The sequence below is a fragment of the Calonectris borealis genome, chromosome 4, assembly GCF_964195595.1.
Source record: "Calonectris borealis chromosome 4, bCalBor7.hap1.2, whole genome shotgun sequence".
Classification (NCBI taxonomy): domain Eukaryota; kingdom Metazoa; phylum Chordata; class Aves; order Procellariiformes; family Procellariidae; genus Calonectris; species Calonectris borealis.
Genome location: NC_134315.1, coordinates 61,315,967 through 61,336,168, shown reverse-complemented (window position 1 = coordinate 61,336,168; position 20,202 = coordinate 61,315,967). Strand labels below are relative to the sequence as shown.

The 20,202-nt window shown below is 44.8% G+C and overlaps 1 protein-coding gene across 5 annotated transcripts in view; it reads right to left on the bottom strand.

The window, feature by feature from the left end:
• Positions 1–20,202, bottom strand: part of EPHA5 (EPH receptor A5) — a 153,911-nt gene that overhangs the window by 65,144 nt on the left and 68,565 nt on the right. For all 5 annotated transcript variants that reach the window (XM_075149817.1, XM_075149819.1, XM_075149818.1 and 2 more), the window contains exon 3: positions 17,230–17,565. In XM_075149817.1, the coding sequence (XP_075005918.1) occupies positions 17,230–17,565 (336 nt within the window). The remainder of the gene's footprint in view (positions 1–17,229; positions 17,566–20,202) is intronic.

The following is a 20,202-nucleotide window of genomic DNA, read 5'->3' as shown; positions in this document are numbered from 1 at the left end:
CACTGCCGTGAATGCAAGAATAACAAAGACTTGGGTTTGCATCAGGATTCAATTACAGTGAAGTATTCAAATGTTGCTAGACTGCCCCCAAAAAGTGAGATGTACTGTAAGAGAGCTACACACAGTTAAGCGGGCTTAACAAAAAGAGCAATATTTAAAATGGTTTAGTTAAAACACTGTACAAATACACTGGATTCAACCAGAAAGTGTTTTATGCTTATTTAACTTGAATTTGCAAATTTATAGGCAGCAAAGATAATCAATTTTAAATCAATATCCCTAGATTTTAAGGCCAGAAGAGATAATTTAGCCATCCCACAAAACACCACTGAGTTTTCATCTTCCTTTAAATCAATAATGATTCACCCCTGGGGGCAGATTACCAAACTTCACCATGCAGTGACTTTTGGAGTATTGCCCATCTTGCTCTGTGTCCTTAATTACAAAACCACATTTATATCTAGCAGTGATGTCTGCCTGGGTAAAGGAAGGGCACAGTTTGAAAAAGGGGGTAAACTTGGTTAAAAAAAAAAAGAACATTTTAAGAGATAACTGAACTTTGTTCTAGAAATTAGTACTGAAGACAAAAAGTATCAAAAAAAAAAAAATCAATATAACAGTTACTTCCTGAGAACCTGAAAAACAAAATAGAAAAGGACACTATTAAATATAGATACACACACATGCACACTTCCATGAGTCATCCAGAAAAAAATCAAGAAAAGCCTCAAGTAAGGATGTATGCTTCAAGTGTGCTTTTTAAAGTTGAATGTCCCTTGAAGACTGTCAGTGAATTTCCAAGCAATTTGGCAACATTTATCAGTCTATAAAAAATATAAAAACAGCCTGATTTTAAAAAGCCTGCAGATACTGAACTATCACATCTGATCAGTGCAAACTGTCCACATGCATTTTTATACCATATAGCACTACAGTGTATGGAATTCAGCTCCGTGGATTACCCTCCCATGGGCGTTTTTGTACCCGGTGATGAATGCATCTGAGAAAAGTGGAAATACATTTTTCTCAGTGTTATCATCCATTCAAAATTTACATAGCTAAGAAAAAAGAAAAAAAAGTCCCATCCAGTCATACAGCTGCCAGGCAACTGCTTGCAGAGACATATATTACTTCATACAGTACACAATCACTTTATTTATTGTACTCCAGCCAAAATTACTCAAGCCATTAATGCCTGTCTAACTTCTCGTGCATCGCTCTGATAAGATCGTCATATTACTTACTTCTCCTGCTAAATGAAACGTATGCTGACTGCGTAGGCACATCTTACCTTGTATCTCAAGAAAGATACTGCTATCATCCTTGCACGGTTTCCAGTGGCTGCTTAGTCTTGTATCTGCTGCATAAATATGGACCGTGAGTTCCCACTGGCATCACTGGGGTGTTGCTCATTTTAAAGTGCTGGAGCTAGCTGCATTCTCTTTTGTTTATTCTGAGACTATGGCTTTTAAAGCCTGGATGTGACATTTAAAAGGGCCATTAAATGTCATATCCTCTCTTGACCATAAATCTTGTCTAACACAGTGGTATATTATAATCTCAGTGATCTAATTCTCAAGATCATCTCTTTACTGACAAGGCCCAGGATGGTCACTATGATAAAGCTCTGGGAACTCAAAAAATCTCTCAGTCACTGACCCAATAATAAATCTGATGCTTCTACTTCATCTTTTCCTCAGCAAGGCATGTCAAATCATATACTACGACTATATACTAAATGACCTGGGCAAAAGGATTTTCAGAAAAATGCGGGGAGGGGGAAGCAGTTTTGTAAGACACTGCGTTGTTAAAAGAATGAAAATCAAAATTATACTTTCATGCACCAGATAATTTTGCTTTCTCAACACCCCGGGGAAAAATTTATGTTTAGAGACAAAATTTCTGGAGCCCAAACAGAAACACAAGCAGCAGCTGTGAAAACATCCAGAAGAAAAAGTGGGAAGATCAAATCTACCTGAGACATCGGGCCATACCTTGCATTCGTCTGCATGAGAGACTATTCACCAACTACATCAGAAGTAGCTTCCATACAACTAAGACAAGAATTTGATCCATTAATGGAAGGGGAAACATAATATATCCCTCCAGGTACTGAATTAGCCAAAGCAATGAATGAAACAGAAGATCACTCGGACCTATGGTCAGCTGCAGATAGACACAGAAAAAATTTACTCTTCCATTTTGGACGAGATCCTATCTATCGTCTTGTACCATTCAGCAGTCTTCATCAGGAAGGACTCAGATGTACACCAAGATTCAATCCCTAACCCTGTATTCCTGTGCAAAGCACTAAAAAGTAGTTGAGAAATGCGGGGGAGAAGTTAACTAAACTAAGTTAACTTTATGGCTCAACCTCGACTCCAGCAAAGCGCGGTGCCACCAGGCCTTTTGGTCTCTTCTTGGCCCTGCTGCCGAACTGTTGGGTGACCTTGGGAAAAATCACTTCCCTCTCTCCTGCAGCCTGTAAAATGTGCGGGAGGGACGTTCACATCCCTCGCAAAGCACTGCGAGGTTCACAGTTAACATGTCCTGCTGAAGCGTGTACAACCTCATCTTTGTCGGTAGCTTTAGGCCTGTGGCTGAAACAATCTTTCCCCTGAGATCCTCCTTGTCCATCCCTTGTCCAAACACATTTAATTAAAAAGCCCTGAGTGCTGCTGAGCTGTTAATGACAATCTTTTATTGAAAGATTCCCTTAGCAAGTTGTTCCTGTCTTACTCCTAGCCACAATTTCCAGTCTTGCTCATGTCCGTAATAAGATGCTTCTACCTATACTTTGATGGGCTGACAAGAAAACATGCTTAATCCCCAACAACAATTTTCTCATTTAAGGTTGCAGAGCCCTGTGCCTGTGACGTGTGGCTGGGGTTATTTCATAGCCAAGCCTCTTCCCAGTGTCTCCCATGAATCCAGGTTTCTCTCCTCCGATGCTGGCATGCAGAAATACCCCGCGCAGGAGCTCAGATGGAGATGAACACTACTCCTTCCTGGCCCTCACCAAATATTTTTTCTTTTCTGTGTGTGTATAAAACGGTGTTGAATACTTCAGCCAGCAGTGGGGAAACCTCTGGAAATGCATAAATATAAGGGACCCACAATGTTATTGTAGCAGGGCTACGGGAAACATCTGGTGCCTCTCTGAGCGCTCTCCTACCACTTGACGGTACAACTGCTCGGATGATGGGAGCGTCTCTCTGACAAGCTCTTAAGTCTCCTAAACTAGATTAATCTACATGCAGCATACAGCAAAGCTACAGATACTTCCTAATGGTCTGAAGTGCCAGCTCCCATGATAAATATACACATCCTACGTGCAATTATGCCTGTTTCTGAATAGCATTAAGATGGCTGCAAGATACTAATTACCAAATAAGAACTTTGCAATTATACTCCATCATACCTTACTCCTGACAGAGCTACTTTTAAATAAACAAGGATTTTGGTTTCGACAGCACCAAAGAAAAGGGAGTTTTCTCCTTTGATCCGTTTTAACTTTCCAAGTGTGATCATGGAATTACAGAAGAGCAAAAATTCCCATTCGCTGAAGCACTGCAAGGGCTTCACTGCAGCCTTTTCACCGTCATTAAGAAATGTTGTTAGCCCTTTTATTAATCAGTGAGAAGAATGATGTTATCCGAAATGAAAGCAATGTCACTAGCTAATTCCTGCTATTCCCCAGTCAGAATTTCAGTGTTTGTCATGAACTGTTTGCAGACTTACCTTTACTTTAATTAACAATACCGCAAGATCCAAGGTATTCCCCGTGCCTAACTCTGATGTCATTAGACAAAACACATCTCTTACCTGCATCACCTGCGGAGATACTGGCACGGAGATACAGCTTAACACCACAAGTAAAGAGTACAGAAAAGCTTCTTCCTGAGGCACGCGAGAGGGATGTAACGAGAGAGTTGTGCCAAAGCCACTCAGACACGGAGGTACCGTCCTTGCAGTGAAGCAAATGGCAAAGTCCCTGGCTGACTACAGTGGGAAGAGAATTAAGCCAGTGCTGAGCAATTTATACATTTCCCCTTTCAGTGTTACCTCCTGACATTAAAATAAACAGACATCATGGTCATCCGGGTAAGAAGCCGGTTAGGTGAGATTATAACAAGGATAACGCGAATCCAATCCAAACCATTCTTTGATTCTAAGTGTAGGAACCTGCAGCATTAAACATAATGTGAAAGGATACACTAATGATAGCAATATTTTTCCACTGTTCACGTGCGCACAGAGACAAATGTCGCAATCTGTCTCTGTCTGCCTTTTCTGGAGTGCTGTTTTATGACACAGTTAATGATTCGGCAAAAAAAAAAAAGTAATAGCCTTGTACCACAGCAATTGCAAATGATCTTTGCCTTCCACTTGAAAGATGAGTAACGGAGGCCTGTGTCTGACCCCTTTATGAGCATTTTGCTTGTGATGGCGAGGGGAAGGAAGGTTGGAATAAACACCTAAAAATAGAAGTGTGCAAATGATGCCATGATGTACAGCTACCTTGTTTACCATTATCCTTAGCCATAGATTTATCACCGTGCTCTTAACACATGCTGTACATCTTTTCTTCCCTCTTTTTTTTTTCCCCTTCCCTTCACTCAGTCTGTGAAATGTAATTAAAGCTCTCATAAATACTGGCAGTGAGTGCACCTTTTTTCTTCCAAGTAACTACTAACATCTTCGAGAAGACCTCATCAACCCCTGATAGAATATAGACTAATGTATCTTCTCACACACCCCGCTCAGGATGGGGAAGTCAATCTTCCCACCTTCCACATAATTAAAGTCACCCACATTATGTGCTTTTCCTTCGCCACTCCCTCCCCTTCTCCGACACATGTATCACCCTGTCATCAGTTCCGTTCCTTTCATCTGATTTATTCCATTTCTAATCACTGAACAAAATCCAGCGCTTTCGAGAAGAGCTGGAGCAGTCCTAGGCACGGCTCGGCACCAAGGTTTCCTTTTGCTAGCTTTCTCCCCTCTTATATTAACAGACAGTGCTTTTAACTCTCTTTTAAGAGGGATTATTTCCTGCAATCTAGAGAGTTTATTCATGCCCGCGAGTGAAAAAAAAATACCCTTTTCCGTTCAGGGTAAATGACTGAGACGTTAACAATGAAATTCAATGGTACTTCAAAGACTCCTCTGGGCCCTAAAGGTTGTGTAGGGCTGTCTGGGGACCGAACGAAGCCCAGTTAACCCAACAGGTGCCTTCATTTGGTCTGTGAAAAATAGCTGCTGCTTCTCTCAGAGAGGAAAACACTCTTGGATTCAGCCAAACGGCAGCTATAAAAACATCTGACTAGAGGCACCTCTAAAGTTTTCAAGCACCCACCTGGCAAAAGGTGAAGGTGGCTGCTGTGCGTGCCGGAGCACTGCTCCAGATGTGGCACTGAATCTCTCCTGCTATGGAAAAGGGCATAGACCTTTCACGGTCTGATGGTTTAGGAGCCACGTGTGTGCCCCATCCCCGTAAGTACATCATTACTTCTACGAGGCAGAGCAGCTGCAGCAGGAGACATGAGACCTGACAGTCCCGTACTTCAGATATTTGGATATTCTCCCATCAAACCACCGGCACAACCCCTTGAGCACCTGCCTGGGGCTCAGCCATGGGGACAGGGGAGCAGAGGGCTGCGTGACCCCAGACCACAGCACCCCAGGGGAGGACAGCCTGACACAGCCCTGTGCGGTGATGTCCCTGGCTGGGAGGAAGCCCCCTCAGCAGCCCCTGGCAGATGCTGTCTCATCATCCAGGTTCAAAAGGTAAAAGAGGCAGAGAAACTGGGAGGAGCCGCTGAAATCTTTGCTAAGCTCTCAAGAGGATAAACAAAGTGTCAGCATCTTTAGCACTTCATTACTGCTATCGCTTTATTTTGTTAAGTGCTTTTTTTGGACCCTCATCAGTGAAGAGTTGCCAAGCCACTCTAAATACTATTACTGCCAAAGGCCAAATAAAATCCAAGGTATTTACTGAAGAGGTAGCAATTGCTCTCCTGCTGGATAAAAAGTCAAAAGGACCGGGATTTTAGTTACATTTAATCGCCTGGGCACTGGAATTTGCAACCACTTGGAATGGACACTGTCACATTATTAACGGCTCCATTTTTAGCAAAGCACAGTTCACCAACCAAATGTATTGCAGGCAATACCTTACACTCAGCTGGACTTGGATCAAAGATTGTCCTTCCTGACTGATGGTGTAAAAGAGGGAAGAAGGGAACTGTCACTATTGCAATTAAGATTTGGGAGCAAACAGACCCCATGCCACACTTTTTCCCAAGCTATTCAGCATACTTTAGCCCACTAAATGCTTTGGATGAATATACTGTTGACTGACATTTCTATTTTTCATGCTGCAGTGAAATTGAAACTACAGTAATACTGAAACCAATTCAGAAAAAAAAACCAAAACCCAAACCCAAAACCCAGCAACCTACCCGTCAGCCCACCTCCGGTGGACTCTGACCAGCCTCTCTTACCTGCTCTTAAAGTCAGTTTGGCAAACAGTCAGGTTAGGAAACATCTCCAACGCAGCTCAGGGCTACAGCCCCACAGGAAGGGCTCAGCAGGGGCAGAGGAGCAGCAAGAAGAATCCCAGCCCTGGTGTGTGCCCTCTAGCCAGTCACATCGCACCTCCGTGCCTCAGTTTCCCCATCAACAAATCAGATGCCTGAAAAACCTCCCTGATGAAAGGCAGTGCATAAGTTGTAGGCAATGAAATAGCAATTTACTGACATTAGGCACCACTTCCAGTGATGCTGTATCCATCAAGTCTGGATACAAGAAAGCTGAGCCAACTTGCATTTATTTACTGCCTTCATTTGCATAATGACCGTGTATTTCCCTTCCATATTTTGTCCTAAACAAAGAACCGGACACTGTACAAGCTGAATTTAAAATAGCAGTCATCATTCGTTGACTAATATCAGAACATACAGGAACAGTGTGAGGCCATGACAGATGCACAATTGTAATTTGAGCACAAGCAATACTTATCAACTGCCTGACTACTTTATGGCGATTTGTTTTGTTTCATAGAGATGTTCTGCAGGGGTTGCAAATAGCACTCAAAGCCCTGCAAGGCTATCTGACTCTGGCAGAAGTCCCCCTCGAAGTCTCAGCCAACACGTAGCAAAGGGCTTGGTGCATCACCTCTGAGGAAAGCACAGGGCATTTTGTCCTTCATGCACACCCAGCTTTGCTAGTTGCTGTCTGCAATTTTGGAAAAGGCAGAGATGGGTCTGTGCCCTCATGCGCATCCTTGTCCAGTCATCCTCCAGCTCCTTTCCATCTCCTTGCAGGGACCGAGTCGCACCTGGTACAAAGAAATGTACCATAAATTAAATAACCTGGTCATTTCTGCAGCAATAGTCTTCCAGTTTACTGAACTGGGTGAGAGCACCTCCCTGGAGAAACTGTCCTTGCATGGCCAGGCGTTTAGAGGCTCACGCTGTAAGTCTCCGGCAAGGTCAGTGAGCGATTTCACGCTCTTGGTGCCACCCTTCAGGAGAACAAGGCAGAACCACAGAGCTGCGTGGTTTAATGATCCAAGGCAGGAACCCACCGCGGGGAAGGCAGAGCCCTGGAGATGACAGGATAACAGTGCAGTGCAGATCAGTCCCCTCTAATAAGCCACTCTAATGCTGAACTCTGTGAAAGACAACTCAGGAGACAGCGCAATTAATAATCTACTTGGCTGAGCACCACTTTCTCTCCTTGGATTGAGGCAGATTGCAGAAAGTTGGGAAGAAGCTATGAAGGAATTGCACACAGGGTCCCGTAAACCCTTGCAAACCGAAAGAGGGAGGGCAGGCCCAGTTTTCTGCTTTTACCTGATTCAACATTGCTTCCTTTCATCTCATTCAGGGGCACAGAGCAAAGATGCACAAGTTTTGCACAGCAGGATGCAGAAGCATGGTGGGCAATTGCGATGTGTATTCCCAGGAAGGCAGCAAGCGGGTGCTGGTGCTCTCCACTGGCATTTTCCACCTAATTCTGCAAAATTGCTTTTGAGACATCTTCGTCTCCCTCTGCCAAAGGCCCTGCACAGCTAAGGGGTCAGGAGCAAAAGGCCCCTTCTACCACTTGACTTGCCCACCACCCCTGGTCAAAACCTGCAGGGTGGATTTTGCCAGTGAGTTGGCAAAATTTTTCCAGAGTTTGCAAATTTTTCCATCAGTTTCCACGAAGCAGCGCTCTCTCCAAGGCCTGCCCAAGCTGAAGCGCTTACAGGATCAGGCCAGCATGCTCGGCACCTCTCAGCAAAGAGCAATGCATCGCTCCGGCTTGCTGCATTGCAGCAGAAAAACCCTTGCCCAGCACTGCTGTAGCCAGTGGGTGTCCTGCATTGAATTGTACAGGGCCTTTTGATCAGACCCCGTATTCTTAAAAATTATCAAGCCTGAAGAAGTAGGCAAATAAATAAATAATAACGCTTTCCTTCTGGTGATTTCTATTGTACCGATCTAGCCAGAAAACCCATAAGTTACTTGCTTTGATCAGAACTGTTCCTCCAGGACCGGGAGATGCAGAAAGCATTCCACACCAGCAAACGAGCACATCTGACACGCGTTTTAATTAAAGCCTTCCAACTCTTGAGCTTTTTGTAGTATTTGCATGTAGCTGAACTTTGGCCCAGCTGCTGTGGAAGAAATACAGTTTATTGCTGGGCTGTCTATCACCTTGGCGCTGCTCTTGGCTCTCCAGGTAGAGCTCTCCAGTTCCGTCCCATCCCCGTCCCCAGCGAGGAGAGGAGGGGCAGTAAGCACTAGCCAGCCCTATCACTGCTATTACATTAACCTTTTGCAAGAAATACAAGTGCCAGAAGTAGCATTTCAGACGTCTTTCGAGGAACGAGCAAGGGGTTTGCTGTTGAAGTGCACTGTAACAGCAGCCACAGTAGAAGATATGGAAAAACCTTCCAAGCCTCGCTGAAACACGCCTCTCCAATAACAAGCAACCCACGGGAGAAAAGCATTTCAGCCTGATTCAGTAGAATCCTAATTGGGAACCTGTAATTCATGCATATTGCAAGCTAGAGCTCAGTTTGGATACAGGAAAATCCTTCCCGAGATGCAGAAGCCAGCCTGCTCCGTGGATGCAGACACCAGGTGAATCAGCAACCGAGGGGAAAAATCTGGCCAAATGAACAAATAAATAGATAAATTACAAACTGCATATTAAGGAGAGGTCAGGCTCAAGGCAAAAGAAAGCAGGCAGGATGAAAATAGGGCCAGAAAACTGTTCAGTGGCCTTGCAGCACAGAGAGCCACCCTCTTTGCATATGTGCCCGTCTAGCATGCAATTTGGTACGAGGGCAGCAAGAGTGAAAGGCATCTGAACCGTGTGAGCTTTACAAAGCCGTCACAGATAACCATGTGAATCAAGGGTGGGTAACCTCCATCTTCTGACCGGCATGTGTCCTGCATGTTTGTACACACACAAACACGCACACGCTGCCATGTGCATAGTTACACCTTCGTGCTCGTTCAAATTCATTTTATCAGCATGATAGTTGCATGGGAAAGGAGAAATGCTCTGTGAAGTCACTACACCCTGAGCGATGTTTCTCTAGCACAACTCACTCAATGCACAATTACTGAAACGCAAATGTTTCAAACTACTCTGGCTCTTCCACCATTATATTTAACTTTTCACAAGATTACTATAAAGAGCTTACTTGGTACAGTAAAGAAGCCACAGCCAGAGAGCAAGTGGGACGTTTATTAAATGCCTGTGAGTCCCCTGCTATTTCACTAACAGCACTAGAAGTATTTTTACATCCTTTTTTGGCTATTTTTGAGTCCTGGTGTCTTACGAGCACTTTCCGAAGTATCATCTATGCAGAGTGTTAAAAATGTAAAACCACTTTTAATGCTAAAATCGGAGAAATAACTTATCAGACAAAAGGATTATCAGCTTGCAGACTGAGGCTAAAGAGCTGAACAGGATTTTATTAGCAGTAAAATTCAGAAGCTGCATTCATGGGAAAAAAAAATGTAATCTATACATTGATGTCATCTGGGCAGTGAAACCATTTTAGATGCTTTACTTTTTGCTCTCTGCCAAGTATTGTGCTCAGCACAATACAAAGAGAACTCCTTGGCCCCAAAGACTGTGTTTTAAGGTGATTAGAATTAGATTAATATAAGATTACTTGGCAATCCTTTTAAAATATGCCAGCAAAATGGGAAATAAAATTTTAAACCAGCACTATCACTCTTGCCACCTAACATCAGTGTTCCTCTGCAAAAACACAAGTTTCTTACAGCTCTGACCTTGTGAAGCTCTTACCACATCTGATCGCAGCACAGCCTGCTGTATGCTTTTTGGAAAATCTCAGTATTTGCTCATCATACACCTCTAAAAATCTAGACTCGCGCTGCCCAATCTCTGCTTCTTTACCCTAAGCCTGAGGCTACGTTGCCGGGGGTGATCCCAGCGGCTCCAGGATGTTCCGGAGGAATCAATGTCAGCCCTGCTAACTGTGGCACCTCAAGCAGGGTATTTTGGGCAGCTCTTGCTCCCTCGTACCCAGCTGCATGGCAACATCTGGATGCAGTCCATGGGTAAATTTTCCCCAGGTGTAACCTGGCATTTGCTTTTCGTAGTGACTGCCTCACAAGTAGCATGCTTTGAAGGAGGCTAATCGCTTCACCATAAAGATACTTGTCTCGCTGCCACTGGGAGATGGTAAAACCTGCACCCTACTGCAAAACATGCAATAGATGTCATCGGTTGAATCTCACCATGAGAACTTCAGCGCCGTCCTCTTTCCCTTTTTAGGAGGAGAGTGGATGAGGATGACTATTTCTTACTATTTTTATTTTCATCTATAAATAAGACGTTTTAATTTCATGTCAAAATTGAAAGGTCTGTTTGTAGATGAAGGAAAATGTTTTTTATTTCATCTTTTAATGTCCTCGTATATCAATAATGGGGTTGTGTCACATACTTCAAGAATAAAAATGACCTCTAACTAAAAGTCGTATTGTAAGTTCGGGGATTTTTTTTCATATTCCAAAGAATTCTTTCAATATTCAAGCATGTATTTCTAATACTTCAAGTACAACAAAAAGACTTATAACAAATTATGAAAAAGTAGCAATTACCGACTGGGGAGTTATAAATAAAACTGTAAAATATTCAGCTGATCCATAATTCATTTGGTAGCAGACACCCAACCATCTGGGCTGGGGTGAACTCATGACTCTGCAATAGGACAGTGGATGAAGATTTTGCATTCAGAATAAATGCGGCCATCACAAAAAAAATTCAAACAATAAACCTTTTCTGCAACACTGGCTTTCAGGTTTTACATTGCTCTGCCAGGGTGTTTGTTTTTTAACCTACAATTGCATTCTCTGATTACATGTGACCACGCTTCAAAAATAAAGCAAAATACTTCTTAAAGCTGATTACCAGCATTTGCACAGGACTTCACAAATGAAATTACTCTCTCTTCCTGCCTGAACCCTCCCTGGCAGCTCAATATTCATTTTTGCATCTCCCTGGACACGAAGGGTGTTCATAGCCAGCAGAAGGACCCTGTCGCAAGGCACAGCCATGCTGCCACGCGCTACTGTGCAGAGTGCACCCAGGTTTAAATGGAGACCATGGTCTTTGAGGCAGTACTAGTTTATCTCTACTGACTAAAATACCCCTGTATTAACCCATCCTGGTATGGAAGATTACACTTTGCTTTTAAGAGTACATCGTTCTAGGTTAAATTCTGCAATACTTGTGTTAACGCACTGGAAGCTGGTGCAGCATCTCTAAATGACAGTGCTTTCCAAATAGATGGGCAATTGCAAGCCTTAAACCCTCTATTTATGCCACTAATAGCTCCTCTCTGACCAACATGAATCCAAAGCACAGCTTAAACTATCAGACATACCGCATTCATATAGGATTGCCTGCAGCTGCTAAAATTTTCTGAGAGTTTATAAAATGATTAGACAAATTCATGGGACAAAAATCCATTAAGGGCTATAAAGCACAAAGAGGTTGTCCCCGGAGGTTGGAGAGCACTCTAGGGAAGCATTGGTACGTCTGCCTCGTGCTCATACCCTTTGTACGGTATCCACTACTGACCATTGCTGGGAAGATGATGCAGCTCAGGGGATCAAGTACTGTTAGAATGGACATTTACAGGCAAGCCTTGCTCACCACCCTGGCTGTGGAAAGGGAGTTTTCCAAAAATAAGCATCTGCTTAAGCTTTTGCAGGCCCTAGGTCAGCAGTTCTGGTTGAAAAGTAGGGCTGCAAAACCAGTCTTGCTTCTCATGTGAGATGCATGCAACATGCTGCATCTACTGGAGCATCCTCCTGGAAATTTTTTGTTATTCCTAAAGAAAATAAGCAAGCTGCCCCCCTCCCCAAGCCAAACCAAACAAGCCTGTGAGACTTGAAATTTGCAAGAATCAGACCCTGAACCTTACAGGACTTGAACCAGTCCATTCCCAAAGGCAATCTCTGAAAACATGCTTCCCAGCGCAGCCATCTTCTTGCCTCATTTTCTGATGTTTTCCTCCCAGACTGTGCAGGGCTGCAGCCTATTGGTTTCAAGAGCATGTAGCTGCTGACATAAGATTGCAACAAGCTCTACATTGCAGGTTTCCCCTTCCGAATTGCCTTTGGCTGCTTTTCAAAGACTGGTACATCCCGAGTGCTAAGGAAAACACCTCCTCCCTTGCTCCCCTCCACCGCAGCATCACAGTCTGCACAACCAGAGTGAGGATCACAGCTCTCGGCACACCTCCCTGCTCCAAGAGCTTTCCAGCTACTCCAAAGCATCTAGTGGTTTTTTTGGTCAAGGAAGAACCTAGCCATGCCTCCCAGGCAGCAGTATGGGTTGCCAGGTCCTGTCCTCCCAACACCTTTGCTTAAATAGCGTTTCTGCACCACAGGATGCAAATCTCTGGTTTGGCCTCAGGCATGCAGACTCCTTGAGGCATTAGACACGTTAACTCCTCCTCTGTTAGCAAGCACGTCCGGATCCTTCTTCCCCTTCTCCCCCAAAAGGCTCAAAAATATCATACAGGTCACAGAAGGGGACTGAATGCTGGCTTCCAACTTTTCAAACAGAAACAGGCAGAGAGCTTATCTGAAAACACACAGAGAGAAGGTCTTTAAGCGTAAAGGAGTCCGTGGCATTTGGGATGTCAGCAGGAGAACTGCCCCACTCTCACACCCCCCACCTCCAGGCCAGCTCTGTGCCTGAAACCATGCCCAGCATGGGAGATGCTGGAAATGAAAAGCAAAGAAAATTGCTCGGCTGTTTAGGCTCGCTTAAAGTGAATACTCTTGGCAAGTTTTAAGCCTAGAAAGGTTTTAAACATTGTGTCTTCCTGGTGTGCTCCTATGATGATACAACAGGCGCACAGGCAACCATGAATCACAACTGCTTGCTCCCTACAGACCCATTATGAGACACGCGTCTCTGACCAAGATGTCATGGTAGGTGCTTTCTGTATACAGGGCAGATAAGACGAAAGACCTCAAGGGAGATGCACATCTCTGTCAAGAGTGACAGTGTTACTTAATCATCCAGCTTGGTGAAATCGCTGAGAAAAAAAAACATCACACAGTTGTCACTTGAAAAGCAAACTTCAATATTAGCGGCACACGCAGACTGCTCTCTGGAAACCATCTAAAAAGGGGCATTAGGTGGCAGTTTCAAAAATATGAAAACTTGAGCAAAACCACGAACAAGACAAGGATGGTTATCTCAATCCTATCATTGCCACTGGGCTCCAGCCCACGTGCACAAGGCACACTTTTTAATGCACTGTGAGAATGCATTACAGGTGGCTGCCTGCCATCTATGCTGGGAAGTCCCTCAGGCACATATTTTGCAGCAATCCCACAGGGGTGAACCATGTTTTGGTCAACCCATGTGCCTGCGAAGGGAATGAGGTCCCCCGTTTGCCTGCAGCAGTTCTAGGGTAGTCATGATGGAGGCCAGTGCACTTTCCACCTCCCCTGGCTTCTGCCATTTCTCGCCCTTCCTAGATACATGTTTTCCAGCAGAGAACATCTGCAAAATCCCACAGAAACAACAGAGGTTTGGGGCTTGCAAGAGGGTGACAGGGGAACTAGTCCTGTATCCGGAGCCTAAGGCGACTGTGTCCCGCGTGGACCGGTCCCATCCCAAGTACCATCAGGTCCCCAGCGAGTGGGGGAGCAGAAGCATGCTGGGGTCACCAGCTGAGATTAGCTGACCTGCCTCCTCTTGTGCACAAAACATTACTGTTTCCTTGCTGTATTTCCAAATCTGATTTCAAAAGTTCAGAGGAAAATTACATCAGTCTGAAAATGCCAGACTGATTGCCGATGCCAATTCTTTTTCTCATTATTTCAAACTGGGGAGAGAGGAAGGGGAACAAATTATTTTGGAGAAAAACACATATTTTTCCGGAAGCAATCCTTTTGAGAGCCCAAACCAGAGGTAGTTTCTGCTGCCAAAAGCTCCCCTGCACAGAAGTGGTAGTGCACCCAGCACCCCGCTGCCTGCGCATTCTCTGCAGTCCTGAAATTAGCATGGTCTTTTCGGGATGGACAAAAGCCAAACCAACAAAACAGACCCTGGCATTCCTCTGCAGTGCTGGGTTAGTGAATACCTGCCAGCGGGACTCCAGCAGCCAGACCTATCCCACAGCATGTAATTTTTTCATTTTCCACAGCCAGCAGTTCTTGTAGCAGGATTTCTCCTACTGCTGCAGTTGGCCTTGTGTCACACTACCTTTAGTGACTCAACTTCATTACACCAGCCTTCATAAAAATATAATAATACCATCAGAAAACCTGTGCGAGGGAAAGGATGAGGCCCCAGAGCTGCGCCTCTTGGTGGCAATTTCAGGGGAAAGATGAGACTCCCTGATGCTGCATGTGCCCTGCCTGCTCTTATTTGAGAGAGGATTTTTCAGAGATATCCAGCATCTTTGGGCATGGCCAGGCATGGACCACTCCAGCTGCACACCTCCATTACTTGCCTCAAAGGACAGTTTTCGGAGGCACCTTAAGAAAACAGATATCCACTTTCCATGCTTGGCAGCTAGTCTGATTTGCAAAGTCCCCCCCTACGGCTGCTTTATTTCTGGCATGGACAAACCAATGATCACCCCTGGGAGTGCCGCAAGAGCACATTACTGGGAAGCACATTTGATGCTACAGCTCCAGCAAACAGGCCTGGTTCTCCTCCTGAACGAGTGGTGGGACCAGCCAGAGAGACAACAAAATACAGTCACGACTCCTTGCTTTGGACAGAGGTTTGATTCAACGTCCTGTTGAACCAACATGAGAGCATACAGATGCAATTTCAACACACACAGTGGATTAAACACTCATGGCTTGATCTATTAGTATCTCCCTTGATTGTGGCTCCACCAGGGTAAACAGCAAGACTGAAGGAGAAGCTACACTTACCCACTTGTCCTTAGCATGAGCCACATTCATCACAGGTCTACCCTTTCTGTACAAGGCTGGAGGCGACAACTGTGCAAGGGGGTTATTCCTGGCCTGATGCACAGGAAGGCGGCTACGTGGATAAATCCTGCTGCAACTATGGGGAGTTTGGGACATAATTCACAAACCACGACCATTTCCTCACAGTCTGCACTGATCAGCAATGTATCATCTCCTCTCGTGCAGCTACATTTACTGAGGTTTATGTGGATTTAACTCCACACATCAGGGAAAATCCAATACCAGCAATGAAATACTAATGCAAACCCACTAACAGGAAAATATACTTTTTCCAGCAACAGAGTTACTGGCGGCAGCTTTCACAATGGGAAAAGAGTAAACAGCATTAGGACCACGACACCCACTGATCTGCATTAAACAGGTGCCTTCAACAGGTGTCATACTGCCATCCACTGATGTTCCTCCAGAAGACTTCCTGCCACAGCAGCAGCAACCCCGGCATGCCTTTATTTCCTCTCCTTGAGATATATCCGAACGATTTGTCCAACACTTCAACAATCCAGTCTAATTACCAGGACAGGTATCTGATGAAGTGCGATGCAATTGCACTCTCTTGTTGCTGGCTGCCAAGCCCACGCGCGTACACCTGGGTAGCAGGAACAAAATGCAGCCCAGCTCCAGCTACCATTTTTCTGCTCCGCAGTGAGGATCTGCCAATCTCCATCTAGCTGTTACGCTGCATACCGCACCGGGTTGCCTGGCTAAGCCTTGTCTGTAAGGAGAAGGCAAGGGGTGGCTCTGGTGATCTGGCAGCACAGTCCTCACGGTCCCAAAAGACACCGGTTCACATTCCTGGAAGGGTTCCGCAGCGCTCAAGTGCCACTGGGGAGCCCTGCATAAAATGACAGGAAGCAAGCCAGGTAGGCAAAGGGACAGACCCTAAAACACAGAGCATGAGGGACAAGAGAAGAAGGATAGAAAGGTCTCCAGGGCTTACAGAAGCTGCTTGATGTGCCTGGTGTGTTGATGTGCATGGAAGGAGATGTAATCATGTTTTTGCCTCCCATCACACCTCCAAATGATGGGGGACAATGACAACTCCCTGCCTGCGTCCAAGGCAACAGATCTTTTCAACTGCTGGGCAAAGGAAGGGCAGACAGATCTGAGTCCTGGACAAAGGAACAAATCAGTCTACATGATCTCTGCCTGTACAGCGCAAAACCAAGAAGGACACAGTATGCAATGACATCTCAGCCCTACCTTGTTGGAGAAGCAGTGACAACATACCATATCTCACCAGCCTGAGTCCAGTCACTTTAGCATCAGAGTGCAGAAGAGGGATTAAATTTCCTAAAGTCACTCAAAACAATTTTCTTAGGGTAACTGTTTGCAAAGTTAGGACAATTTAACCATTGGCATTTGGAATCAAAATGAACTCTTAGAAATTTCCCTTTCCCAAAAGGAGAGGCAACTGTTTTCTTTCTGGTTTAGTGGGTGGATACATCAAAATGCAAGAAGTGGAAGGATCTCCAAGTAGTTTAGTATAAAAGGAAAAAGCCACAAATCCTAAAAGTGTGTCCTGCTGGAAGGAAACATGTTGAAGACTGCAGTAATTATAACCTATGAGACACAACCACCCCCGCCCCCATATTTGAAGAGGCCGCAGTCCAGCCCTCCATGCTGGGGACTTCCACCCATTTCAAAGGGAGGTCTGCACCAGGTCTGACTGGCTTGGGGTCCCACCCCAGACATTTCCCCAGGTTGAAGATCCACTTACCTGCCTGGTTTGTGGTTACATTTACAGACACAAACTGCCGGGCTCCAGGGTTCTGGTCGGACACTCCATTCACTGCCTCAATTTCAAAGGTATAGTTTGTATGAGCAAGCAGATCCACCATCATGACAGAGGTGTTTTTCAGGCCGGTTTGCTGGGGGAGGTACCTGACATGACCGCCACACGCCTCACACAGACCTGAGTGTGAGTTGCACTTCTTGCATGCAATATAATAAGACACATCTTTCCTTCCACCAGTATCAGCAGGGGCAATCCATTCCAGAAAGACACTAGTCTCGTTAACATTTGAGATGGCACTCCGAGGAGCAGAGGGGGGTCCTGGTTTGTAAAGTGAGAAAAACACATGGTAAAAACAGTATTATCAGTCAACCTGCTCTCTACTACTCTCTAGGCTGAAAAGAGATGCCCTGTTGCTCACGTGCCAAAAAGTACATGGGGACCATTTGCAGCAGCACCCGAAGAACTGGGAAAATGGGGATTTGGTTTGGACACCCTCACCTCACCTCAAGGGGTCTGTGTTGGGATGCAGCCACCTGCACGGGAGGACAAGACACAGGGCTGGCTCAAACCCAACAAGAGGAGCACTCCACCCTGGGGCACTGCCTCTGGTGCTCTCCTTGCAAAGGGAGCTGCAAATCTTTGCTCTGCCCAAGACACTGTCAGCTTCACCAGGGGCAAGATTCCCCCTCCTTGCTCCATTGCCCCTATATTACTAGCCCTAGGTCCTAAAAAAGACACATGCTGCGGTGTTCACACTACTTAGGTACTCAACTCAGACGCTGAATCTTTCCTCTGTGTGCACCCGCCTCTCCCCATCAGCTGTTTGGCAACAGTGAAACCTAAGCTTGGGCATCCAAATCACACCTAAGTGAGATGCTCAATGTAACCCAAAGCAGATGGTGATCTACACGGGCCACTGGAAACATGGCCATATCCGGCTACTCAACGGCAGCCTTCTTGGTCCCTGCCAAGCTCTAGCACGGTTGGTTAGCCACACCGCGCTTGCTTATTTTGCCAAGCCGCCCCACTCAGGATGCCAGCATGGTGCTGGCAAGGCTATCCAAGGAGGAACAGCTGCTGCAGAACTACCAGAGCTCCTGCAAAAGGTGAGCTGTTTTCCTTCGTCCTGCTGGGAAAGGCCACGGCTGGGCAAGCAAAGCCCACCTGGAGACACCTTCAAGACTGCTTACTGGCAGAAGGTGCTGCAAGCTTTTTGTTTTTAACAGGCTTCTGTTGGAGATGAAGGGCAAGCTGCAAATACACCCTGAAGACAGTGTGAAAGGAAAAGCAGGAATCTCATACAAGAGATCCACACGTTATATACTCAGGGAATGCTAATGAAGGAGGAAGAAAGGGGAAATTCATCAAAGCAAGCCAGGATGGATTTTAGTCACGGCACCACCAGAAGCTATACAGCAAAGGCTGGGATTTTTCCAAGGGAGGTAGAGGAGGGAAGGCAACACACTCCCCTTCGGTTTGAATGAAGCTGTCAAAACCCATGCGCAGTTCCTTGAAAAGAGCCCGACAAGTAGCTTCACCAGCTACAAATCCATACGAATTTAACAGCCTGTCTCAGGCTGTCATCTTCTCATTTTGTTGTGATAATTAAACTCTATTTGTTATTTAAAACAGGCAGTGTTGCAAAAATGAAATTACCTTATAAACCAGAAGCATTTTCCTCTATTTCCCTTTTTAAGTCTATAAAGTTGGTAACACTGATAAAACACTGTCATGATTTCGACTCAAGCTGTTCTGATTCAAGGAGAAACTCGCTGCCAGAGGAAATAAATAATCCTGATATATTTTTTTTTCTTCGGGGGGAAAAGCAGTCGAAGACAAAAGCTAAGTTAGTTTAGCGAATGGCAGATCTGCTTTGTTTTGTTCTGTGATCACTTCAGATCACTACAAACAGGGAGCAAGCCTCTTGCAAGTCTCTCGCAAGCCTCTCGCAATCTGCGCCACCGGGACCCAGCACTATTTAGCTACTGACACCAAGGTACAGCCCAAGTCAGGACTATTTTCTGCGCTATCCTACTCGCACTGATATAATGGAAACTATGAAATTCATCACTGGAGCTATGTGGAATTACATATATTGCAGTCAGGGTTTTTTTTATATGTTTTTTACTGGTTAAATTGGACTATTTCTTTTTCCACTGGATGAATGCCCTTTTACTGCTACCTGTACTCTAGGAAAAAATAAGGAACTCTGGCACAAGAAACACTGGACAATGTGTAAGGATAAAGGGGATAAATTATTACTTTTATAAAGTCACCAGAGGTTTTTACTTGCTTTGTACAGAAGAGTCAGTTGCTCTTCTTGAAGGCGTAAAAACATCAACTTCAGTGGAAGTGCTTTGAAGCTAGTGGGACTTCATAACCTATAAAATTAGCATTCTCACAGGGGCTCAGAGAAAGGTCTTTAGTAGTCTACAGATATCTAACAAGACCTACTTGAAGAATCCTGAAAATGCACTTGGGTAAAACTTTGATGAATCACAGCTGGGAGAAAAAAACAGTGTTTTAACTTCGGAAGAGGAGTCTGCTAAGAAGGGGCCCTAGGTCTGCTAAGAAGGTCTGTTTTAATTTCCAACCTCCTTTTGTCAAGGACAAGGATTAGTTTACAGATTTTTTTATATGTATATATATATAGATGTGTATATATTTTTAATTTGCTACTTTATACCCTAAGCAGGTAAGATTCACCCCTTCTGCACCACGATTTAGTGACCAGAGGCAAACACTTTCTGAGGACAGAGATATTGGTATTTTTCTTGATGGACAGCAAACCTGTTGTTTGCTAATGCACATATTTTAAAAATATAACCTGAAAGAGAAATTACCCTCGAGATACAAATATATACACACTCAAAATAAAGTTACTGTAAACTTTTTCCGAGTAGAATTAAATACTATAAAATCTTCAGTTTGTCCCATGTGTCAAACTATTAAAAA